Source organism: Hippocampus comes, unplaced genomic scaffold (assembly GCF_001891065.2).
Source record: "Hippocampus comes isolate QL1 unplaced genomic scaffold, H_comes_QL1_v1.1 scaffold104, whole genome shotgun sequence".
Classification (NCBI taxonomy): domain Eukaryota; kingdom Metazoa; phylum Chordata; class Actinopteri; order Syngnathiformes; family Syngnathidae; genus Hippocampus; species Hippocampus comes.
In genome coordinates, this window is record NW_017806072.1 from 4,370,479 (window position 1) to 4,381,820 (window position 11,342).

Sequence of the window (11,342 nt, forward strand, 5' to 3'; positions counted from 1 at the left end):
CACTGTTGCTATTTCCGACATCCTACCTGTGTGAGGTGGGGAGTTTATGCAGCAACAGCGACTAAAACAAAATTACGAAGTAGACTGGACATAAACCACACACTTGAGGTGTCATTGTCTCCTATTACCCCGAGATGGGACTGTCTGATTGCAGAAAATCAAGCTCGGGGCTGCGGTGAGTCGTCATTTTCATGCACTTTGAATTTGCGTTTTTTGAAGGCATTAAACATTACCAGAGCGATAAGAGTGTTGCGACCAGATTAGACGCTCCTTGTGTTTATTATTATATTTCGAAAACACCACAGTTTTCATGCAGCTCATACCATATTATTTTGTTGCATTAATTCCGCCACACCTTAAATGCCGGTCCCTGAAAATATTGTCTGACTTAAACCGGTCCGTGGGGCAAAAAAGGTTGGGGACCCCTGGGTTAGAGCATTAGATGCATGAAACTGTCAGCCATTGTGCCGAGATACGTCTCATAATGTTTTTTATTGAGAAAGAGACTAGTGACCTGACAACTTGGTCAAGTGATGTGGCAGCCTCGCCTGATACAAGCTCACATCTGTGACTAGTTAGCGAGGATACAAACACATTACAGCGACTACCTCATCCTGACTGGATTTCCTCTTTCAAATGAGAATCTGACAGCAATTCCTTCCAGAGGAGAAGCGGATGAAAACCTAAAGTAAAAGGAAAGAGGGTGTGGGCAGTCAATTGCCTGGTAGCAGTGTTCCCTTGCGTGTTTGCCCGAGCATGAGCAATTTAACTCCTTGCCCCTTTCTCCATCCTCCCAGATCCCTCCCTCCCTTCCACTTCCACATTATCATAATTGTGTCCAGAACATGAGGGGCCAGGGAAGCGATCATGTCATTTTATTTACACCCTGCTTGGCCCTTTTTACAAACGACATGCCACCAACTGCCAAACGGATTGGGGCCCGACGACATCTTTTGATCAGGGCTGTCAAGGCCTATCAGCCCAGAATGGCAGGTAATGGATACCCAGTGACAAACCAAATCTCTGGGAGGACACAGAGTGGGCCGCACCTGCCAGGTCTCCATTAGTCTGGCCAGCACTGTGGAGCTGCCTACTGACTTAGCCCCCGGGGCCTAAATCAGACCAGCGCCAGCCGCATGGATGTCTGGAGATTGGCTGTTAGCATTGGAAATGAGAGTTATTTCTGCTATGACATTTTTGTTTAGAGTGGACGTGAGTGTGAGGGGGGCCTGGGGGAGGGCGCGCAGAGTTTTGTCATGGTGTTTGTGTGTTCAGATGTGGACCAACAAAGTCGTCACAACTAGCAGTCACAGCTTTTTCGGCAATGATAGTTTCTGTAAGTCTTAGTCTACATTAACAATTTGTCATAGGTTTTCAGTCTTTAGACTAAAATAAATTAGGTTAATTAGGTCTACAAAAATGTGCAGGCACGCGTTTGGGTTCGTCGAGTTAGTTAACCTTACACTTAGTGGCGCACAATGTCACAGTTTGAAATACGAGTATACGCAGTCAGAGACAGATTTCTTGAATGCCGCACTCTATTCTGACTGCCTTAATGTCCTTCTGTCTAGTTCAGTCTCTTCCAACTTATTTGAATTCTTGCTCTATTTAATGATATGCAAAATATGGTCGAGATTTGTAGCATGCAACCAACTGCACATATTACAGAGCTAACCAACTCTCCAGTTCACTCCAGGATGCATAGCTGACATGTCGAACTTGCATCAACAAAATTCAAACATTCCTCATTTGGAACTCTTCAGCTTTTGCTATTACGAGCGCCTGTAAGTGTGTGTGATCAGAGAAAAGGGCAGATGAAGAGGCGTCAGACATATTAACTGACAGATGGAGGTTGATCCAACTCATTTATTACCCCAGAGGAGAATGCCACAGTAAGATTGGGCTTCATTAATTTCAGATTTAGTTTTCATTTCAAGCTGTTGCGCCCTGAGATAAATAAAATGGCGCATTATGTTTTTGCCAAGATATTTCTTTTTTTGTTTTCCTCCAATACAGGGAGTGAAAAGAGGGGAGGCATAAGTTCCATGTGGCTGGGGTAGTATATAAATACAGGCTCGCCTAGAGGAAAATAACACCTCAACGGTTGATGAGGTGAAATGGGATGACTGTAATTTCTCAGCTCAGCTTTAAAGGCTCCCACACAGATGGCTCATTTATCCCGGGGAGTCCTCGGGCACACATTGCAGAGAAACTTTTTTCAGTTATTCTAACACAGCGTGTTGACTCCTTGCAATTTTACTCATCTTGTTCTTTCTCTCTTTGTCTCCATTTGCCCTACAGCGTATTCTCCGGAGGAGCTGACAAAGCACCCTGCAGAGGATGAGGAGGCAGAAGCAGGCGACCTGCCCGCAGCCCCTCAGGATGACCTTCCCATGAAAGATGAGATTGTGGAGAAAAGTGTCGGGTCTGCCAAGGACCAAGCATGTGACCAGGAATCAGTAGGGGCTGCAGAGCTGTCAGGGCAGGAGATGGACAGCGAGTCACATGTGAGCGAGATCAGTGATTGTCTCTCAGACTTTGACAGCCCCTCCGGAAAAACTGAAGGAAACTTGGGCACGGCGCCTCTAAATGGTGGCACGAAGACACCACCCGTTGGTATGGACACTTTGGAACATATGAAGGCCATCTACTCCAGCTTCCTCACCAGTCCTCTGTGGGCACCGCTGAACTTTAATACAAAACCGATACAGGTGCCACCATCTGCTTCGACAGAGAAGCCAACTCGCAGCAACAGCACCAGTAGCAGTAGTAGCTGTAGTAGTGGCAGCTATGATTGGCATCAGTCAGCGGTGGCAAAGACGCTTCAGCAAACTCCTCCCCAGAGTCATCATACTGCCCAGTCTGAGCCAAGCCTTTTTAGCACAGTCCAGCTCCACAGGCAAAATCCCAAGTTGTTTGGTTCAATTTTTACTGGGGCCAGCAAGTTCCGCTGCAAGGGCTGCAGTGCCGCTTACGACACACTGGTCGAGCTGACAGTTCATATGAACGATACGGGCCACTACCGGGATGACAACCAGGATAAATCAGGAAATGGTGCAAAGCGCTGGTCCAAGCCCCGCAAACGGTCTCTTTTAGAAATGGAGGGCAAAGAGGATGCCCAGAAGGTTTTGAAGTGCATGTACTGTGGCCACTCCTTTGAATCTCTACAGGACCTTAGTGTCCACATGATCAAGACCAAACACTACCAGAAAGTGCCTCTGAAGGAGCCCATGGCCCCCGTGGCCACTAAAATTTTATCTTCTAAAAAAAGGGGACTTCTGGGGCTGGAGCACACTGCCTCACCACGTTCCAGAGAAGGAACCCCAAAAGTTAAGCCCTCGCATTCAGACTTGAGTGAATCCTCACAGAAACGTTCCTCCAGCCCCTACACCGCTTCTAGTAACCGATATGCTCACCAGAACGGCGGTAGCTATGCCTGCCAGTTTGAATCCAACAAATTCCAGATCCTCAAATGTATGGAGTGTGGGAGTTCACACAATACATTGCAAGAGCTGAGGACCCACATGATGGTGACTGGGCACTTTCTGAGGGTGACGAACTCTGTAGGAAAGCGAACCAAAACGCATCCTGAGGCCACCTCCCCTAACCCTGGGAGAGTGACCACACCTACGGAGCCAAGAGTTCAGTCCGTCCCACTGGCACCGTCCAGCTTCTCTCCTCCGCCTCTTCAAACCACTCCAACCCCCCCTGCCAGCTCTCCTCCTCTCAAAGAGATCAAAAGGGAGGAGGTTGAAGAGGAGTGTACAAAGCAAGAGGACCTTGGCAATGAAAAACAAATTTCAGTCAGGAAGGAGGAGGATCCAGAGAAGGAGGAAAAATATGATATCTCAAAGTATAACTACCTTACTGAGGAAGACCTGAAGGAGGGTCCTAAAGGGGGCCTGGATATTCTGAAATCGCTGGAAAACACTGTGACATCAGCTATCAACAAGGCCCAGAGTGGGAATCCAAGCTGGGGGGGCTATCCTAGCATTCACGCAGCTTACCAGTTCCCCAGTGCCATCAAGCTACAACAGGGGAGCATTGAAAAGAACTCCCCAATGAAGTTCTTGTTTAATGGTGGGGATGGAGTGTTGTCCCCCCTCACCAGCAACCAGCCTCTAATTAGCCCACCTCTTACCCAGTCCTCCCCCTTTCCCAGCAACAACTTCCAGGCGATGGAAGATTTAGTGAAAAAAGTGACTGAGAAAGTAGCAAAAGTGGAGCAAAGGGTGAAGCGGTTGTCTCCCAAAAGGGAAAACCATCTCTCCCCCTGCAAAAGTGAGGCGGGTGAATTGCATAAGGGTGGACAGGTTGACTCACCTCGGGAAATGAGGGCACTCACCCCAGCCAATAGTGACAGGGGAATCCATAGCGACCAAGCATCCCCGGCAACAGAAACCACGAGAGAGGCAGCAGTTAAATCCCCGCATGCCTCCGATTTAACATGCAGCACCGCCATCATCACTGGCCATTCTCCTCCAGAGCAGCCCTTTGTCAATCCTCTAAGTGCTCTTCAGTCAGTAATGAGCATTCATTTGGGGAAAGCAGCCAAGCCCTCTTTGCCCAACCAAGATCCGCTGAGCCTCCTCTCCCGGTTCAGCCAGAGCATGGCCGAGAGGGCCGCTGTGGCTGCCCCTCCCCTACAGACTAAGAAGCCTGAAACTGTAGTTGACAGTAGTTTTTGTCAGTCCAGTGACGACCAGCCTATGGACCTCACAAAAGGGAAAGGTGAGAAAGGAATATCGATGGCGTCGGCTCCCTTAACACCCTCATCCACTGCCTCCTCCATCTCGCCCTCCTCTCTTGTCACCCCTGTACAGCTAACAGTGGTTTCTCCATATACATCCAACAGTCCTTTGCATGAGAATGCCTTGTCTGATATCTCAGACATGCTGAGAAACCTGACACAATCCCAGCCCGCCCCGAAACCAGCATCTCGGTCACGGGTCACCGATAAAGTCGAGGGCCTGGTCTCTGCATGCGATGATGACGATGGAAATCTGCACGGTCATAAACGCAAGGGTCGACACTCCAGCTGGAATCCCCAGCACCTCCTCCTCCTGCAGGCACAGTTCGCCTCCACTTTGAGACAGACCTCCGAGGGGAAATACATCATCAATGATCTCAGCCCACAGGAGAGAATGCACATATCTCGTTTCACAGGTCTCTCAATGACGACCATTAGCCACTGGCTAGCTAATGTCAAGTACCAGCTAAGAAGAACCGGTAGGACCAAGTTCCTGAAGAACTTGGACTCTGGTCAGCCTGTATTCTTCTGTAGTGACTGTGCCTCACAGATCCGAACCCCGTCAGCATATGTTGGTCACCTGGAAGCGCACCTCGGCTTTAGAATCAGGGACTTGGCTAAGCTCTCGCCAAAACAGACTGTCAGGGACTCCCACACTCTCGCTGAGAAGCTAGCGCCCCTGGAGTCGTACATGTCGCCACAAGATGACTGCAGTAGTAATGGCTCTGTGTACCGCTGCCAGCTCTGTGTCCGTAAATTTGCCACTAAGCATGCCATCAAACTTCACCTCAGCAAGAGTCACGGGAAGTCTCCAGAGGACCACTTGCTCTATGTGTGCGAACTCGAAAAGCACTAGTGTGCTGTCATCAGTCGAAAACTGGATGAAGTTCCATTGAATTTGTTGAAAACTTAAATACAAATTGTGGTATAATGCACTAAAATGCCAAGAACTACTACTGGTATAAAAAAAAAAAAAAAAAAAGTGTCAGCACAAAGAATTTGCATCTGTCGGGTCTTGAGGATTTTCAAGGGTCTCTGTATTTAAAGATAAAGTGTTTTCATATAAAATTTGAATGTCCAAAAAAAATTCAACCAAATTTGTTGGTAATTGTGTCATATGTCTCAATTTTTGTGCACCTTTTGATGTGAAAGACAAAAGGTAAATACTCTAAGTCAACAAACAACTTGAAATTCATCGACTCTATTTATTTTGTATTTGGGGGATTTTTTTGGGGGAGGGGGCGTTGATTTGGTGATAAACTGCATGTTCAGATCTTAACATTTGTACAGTCCTGTCCTGTCCTGCCCCAAGTTTTAAAATGACACTTCTAATTGGTCTTCTTGTAACAGCTTAAAACAACCAAATACCCCGAAAAGCTCTTAAAAAAAAAAACATCAGCCAAACAGCAAAATTGTATGTTTAAATGTAGTTCTATGTCTATCTTTGGAGTTTCTTGCTGATTGTAAAAGATTCACTGTACTTTATAATTGAGTGTGAGACAAAATCCAGGTCTGTTTATGTAAAAATGTACATATAGTGTATATGCTTACAACTCGCTGTTTAAATTATGCATACTTGTTATATTTCTTAATTTAAAAAGGACTATGACTATCCACTGGTGCAGAGCCTTGAAGAAGAATAAAAGGACAATGTTTTGCACACTAGTTTTATAAATGTTATTTGATAAAGAAAAAAAAACAACTATGTTAATGCCTTGTGCTTCTATTATTAAACTGAATTAATGCTGCGTAGAATGTGTTTTGTTTCTTTTTTTTTTTAAATATTTACCAGTTCCATTTGCATTCATAATCATATTATTAACCGAGCCATCAAATTCTATCCATCTATTTTCTTTACCGCTTGTCCTCGTTAGCATGAGCTGGAGCCGATCAGAGCTGACTTTGGTTGAGAGGCGGGGTCACATACAAATCAAATCTATGGCCATCTCTTTTCGACCCATTGCACAGTTATATGGACAATTGTTTTAATATTTAAAACTCCCAATGATTTCTCCGTCGCCACATCGGGCCCGTCTCTGGAGGTGCGAGTGGTGCCACTGCCTGCAAGGCGTCTGGCAGGTGTTGCGTGCTGCATGTAAACCACCAGATGTTTCCGAAACGAGCCACTGGAGGCGGAGGAGGAGGAGGCAGGCAGGATGCTGCAGCAGGCGGAGTGGGATGATTACCACAGGGGCTTGGATGCCATCAGGAGCCCCGGGCACAGACAGCAGATCTGGCACACACCTGTACTCCAAGACCGTCCCTTGGAAAAAATAAAGGGGATGGTGTATATGCGCATTGAGACAAGCTGACAGTGGTGCAGACTTCACTGACAGGTGCTATTCCCTCAAAGCACACTTTTGGATCTAACAATATTAGTGGCAGGTGTTGACGCCATCAGAATCGTCAAAATTCAGGCTCTGTGCCATCTACAAAGTTTGAATGTTTCACAGCAGTAAGCATCTTACTCGAAAGGTGGCTGGAGACACTGTTCTTTTGCTTGTCACGCCCGACTGACATGACAGACTCAGGACTGGGAAGTTATCTGGTTACTATGGCGACGGCCATTTGGCCAGCCTCTAACCCCGCTCGCTCACTCAACAGAGGACAGCTCCAGTGCAGCACACCCATTTACTCTCTTAAATCTCATCATCTTGCTTCAGTTCCTCCCACCCGGGAACAGATTAATTAACACACACACACTGTGTCCTGACCCCGTCTTCTCACACAAACTCATTACTGCCTCAGACTCGCTCCCGGCCCTCCAACGTTTAGGATACATTGGTCTAACATTGTGGGAGAACCCGACGATGACTCACGCCTGACAAGCAGAATAAAACCCTTAACAAAGAATGGTAATTGAAAGATGGCACTCAGACCAGTAGCCAGTGATAATGCAAATGAAAAGCCCAAGTTGCCTTTATTGAATATCGTCCGTGTTATCTGCGATTACGGAGTCGGCGCAGGCCTTCAATTACGTTTGACATAATGGACTTTTTTGCAGCCTTGTATGTGTTGATGAAGGCTTTGGGGTAAGTGATGGGCACGAGGTGAAGATGGTTGGCGGCGTTAATGAGATAGTTGACACTTTGGGGGTTAATGAGGGGCTGGAGGGAGACGGCTAAATGACTGGACTTCTGCTTGGATGAGCATTATCGAGGCTGCAAGAGGACAGCGTTGTAACTGTGGATGTGACATTGTAGGTTGTTTTGCATGGGAAAACACAGACTCCTCTCTGCTGTATCTTTCTGTGATAATAAAGAGAAGATTAGATGCATTATCCATTGTTCTTTTGTCTTCGCCATCCTTGAGGGCTGGCTTGTTACAGACGCTGATGCGCCTCAATGCTCCTAAAACAAAGTCAGCGGCAGAGAGGGAAGGAAGGAGGCGGACAGGACGAGGATAGGATAAGAGGAGAAGTGAAAGTCCCCCCACTCCACAGATCTCCCATCAGCTCTTGTCATCCCTCTAATGAATATCAGTTAAATTGCTCCGCGGTTGTGAGGAGTTTGGATGTCAATGTGATTTGTGCGAGTGTGGCGGATGGAGGGGCCCGGCCTAATGAAAGGCGAACCAAGCCTGACAGAGTGATGAGCATCAAGCCCATCAGACCAATCACAGCTGAGTGGCTGACAGCACCCGCAGACAGACAGCTGAAGAGGACAGGCTATGTATTTAGAAAAACAAAATGGCTGCCAAAGTAATAGCGGATGTCTGCGGGGCACCGTGAAATCTATTGCTCCTTTCTTAGTAAGCTTTTGATATGAGCTGCTTCGTCAAACACAAGGATGCTCTGCGATAAGCTATATTTCACGAGAATTAATCAAAGCTACTCGTCTTCTTTTAAAGCGGCGGATTAATCCAAGTCCTAAAATATCAACAGGTTAAGGGGAACAAATGGGTCAAGTATTAAACTGAAAGATTTATATTAATCAAGTATGCTGAGTGCTGTGACAAAAAAACCTTGCATGTCATGACAAAAGTATGAAGCGTTGCCCAGTCATGCAGGCTCGATGGTAAAAGAGACATGATGGCTTGTGACAGCCTCAAAGGAGTCCGCGCAGAGACTTCGCAAGCTTCACCTTGGACCTTTCACCCCACCGTCTCGCTAATGTATGGGCGGAGTCACGCGATGACGGCCAAACTAAAGTTTAGTGTTGTGTCGTCATGTTACATCCAAATAAGAAATATGGCCAGAATTAGGCATTGCTTAAAAGCAACGTTAAGCAGAAAGCTTGAGAATCCAACACCCTTCATCTCGCAGTGGAATTGAAGCAACATGTTTTTTCCGATTGGACCAGGATATGTTCAACCTCGGCATTCAACTGTAATTATGAAAATACAGGTTCATTTAAAAAAAAACGTTTAATCGATACAGTATACAGTACAAACATTTTTATAATGCAATTCACATTGCCACATGAAGAAACAAAGTGAATATTTGACAGGAATTATAATCAATAAACCACATTAGCAAGGTCATTTTAGTTTTGTTTTGTTGTTTGTTTGCTTTTTCCAGCAGGTTAATTTGTGTCAATTCAACCAAAAATGACACGCTTTACCGTTACCTCGAATGGATGTCAGACACTTATTTGCTTTCTTGTGCACCTCGGCCCTGTGTCAGTGTCAGGGAATCAACTTTGGGTCATAAGTTGCATTCCATGTCAATGTGGCATGACATAATATATTCCACAAACATTGCAGACATGCAAGAAATACACTGCTGAAAACACAACTGCATATTTTGCCTTAATTCAAAAGCAGCTTGAAAAATGAACTTGGTTAAGGCATTTTGTTTCATTAAAATGTGAAAATTGAAACCAAGCCTAAAAATGGACGGAACCGTCTTGGCTCATGATTGTCCATTTTTTAATGGACCTTTTTGATGTTTTAAACTGAAATCAATATGATGTCGTTGTGATATCAATGATAAGAGCCCTTAAATCAAATATAACTGGTGTAAAACAAGGCACGAAGCATAACCTGCTGACATCAAGCCTAATCATTCATGTTTATCTGTAGTCATGTGATCATGTCGTGATACTCTAAGTATGTGGTCCGATATCTTCGGTGAGTCATGTGCACGTTGTGAGGGTTCTTCTTCTAATTCATATGGTAATATTAAAATAGAAATAAGATGCAGATGCAGAACTTCATTAATTTTAATCCGCAGATGAGAATGCATATTGTTTTGTGATAGTGTTCATTATTAAAAAGTGCATTTGATGCAAATATCAGCAAACGAGAAAGACTGAAGATGGGGGGAAAAAAGAGGTGAGGCGTTGGGGTTGGGCCAATTTCCAAATGTGCCTTCACCAATGGGCCCTAGATAGCTGTCAAAGTCATTTTGCTGTGATAACTGACAGATTTGATCCAGACGCTCTTCTCAGGGCAGCTCTCTATATATCGTTAGTTTAATGCACAATGACGTGACCAATTATAGGGAGCTCCTTGCTCAAATAGCATGTCAAAACCTGTGTATCAATCCATTAGATCTTGCCCTGTGTCACATAAAGTGGTACCTTTTGCTATCAGTTTGGTGCGTTTAAAAAAAAAAAATGCTGACAGAATGGAAAAACATGCCTGAGCCATTAGTGGCGCTGATGTCTTTGGTAGAAGTGGAGCTGTCTGTCTCTCTTTGTTTTTCTGTCTTTGCATGTACTGCTCTCGCTCTCACTTGCTCATCTCAGCCACGGAGCATAAAATGCATAAACAATACATCTACATAATGGCCTGCATTGTTTACTTAGCTCTGAAAATGTATTTGTGCAAAACGCTGAAATGCATTTAGAAGGAATCCGTCACACTGTGTAAAGCCAAGCTGACATTGGGGTGCTCTCAAAAACAGGGGGAGGTGTCATAACACGGTCACATATCTTGCAATCATTTCCAATAAGAGGATGCGATGATGAGAAGGAAACCAGTATTTGTCTGACCGGGCGCCGCTCCGGGCCTCCGAGTAACTCTACATCAACCTGCTTTGTCGGCCATGACGGTGGGCAGGAGGAGGTGTTTGATTTAGTGCGCTTGGTCCTAACGACCTTTCTGTCCTTGTGACGAGGACATACAGCCTTGGGGAGCTGGCATGGAGGATGTTGCCTGGACTGCCTGGCACCTCGCCTGGCACCACGCGTGGCAACGCGTCCACACTCGGCCGCGTTTCTGATGGATCTCCGGTGCCGCCGTCATGAAATCACTGTTTGATTTGTTGTCAGTTTTCCCCACTACTGAGGCTTTTCACCCGCCTCTGGTCTGGTATTACAAGAGCGATTAAGTTAAACTTCAATAAATCAGCATCAAAGCGCAATGACTGGAAGAGTATGCGTGTGCATGGCATGTCCAGTGTGAGGAAGCTGCACTATTGGGAGGTCATCTCATGTCCATCCATGAACAACTAACTGTAGGAAACGCGAATGGCCTGTGCCTGAAGCTGCGCTTTCATCACATCAATAAAGGCACGATAACTAGGCTGACGCAATGAATTTCAAATGTCATTTCACCGAGCTGAAGTTGGAAAGTGGCCTGATCAGGTCACATTAGAGCAAAGCTCGTGAATGATTTGAAGAGAGATCAAAATCTATTTGACTTCTCC

General features: G+C 45.7%; 1 protein-coding gene across 1 annotated transcript in view; it reads left to right on the top strand.

Moving 5' to 3' along the window:
* The window catches only part of tshz3a (teashirt zinc finger homeobox 3a), a 24,590-nt gene extending 18,092 nt beyond the window's left edge, over nt 1-6,498 (top strand). The window contains exon 2 of the mRNA XM_019894257.1: nt 2,302-6,498. Within this exon, the coding sequence (XP_019749816.1) occupies nt 2,302-5,606 (3,305 nt within the window). The 3' untranslated portion in view covers nt 5,607-6,498. The remainder of the gene's footprint in view (nt 1-2,301) is intronic.
* The last annotated feature ends 4,844 nt before the right edge of the window (nt 6,499-11,342 follow it).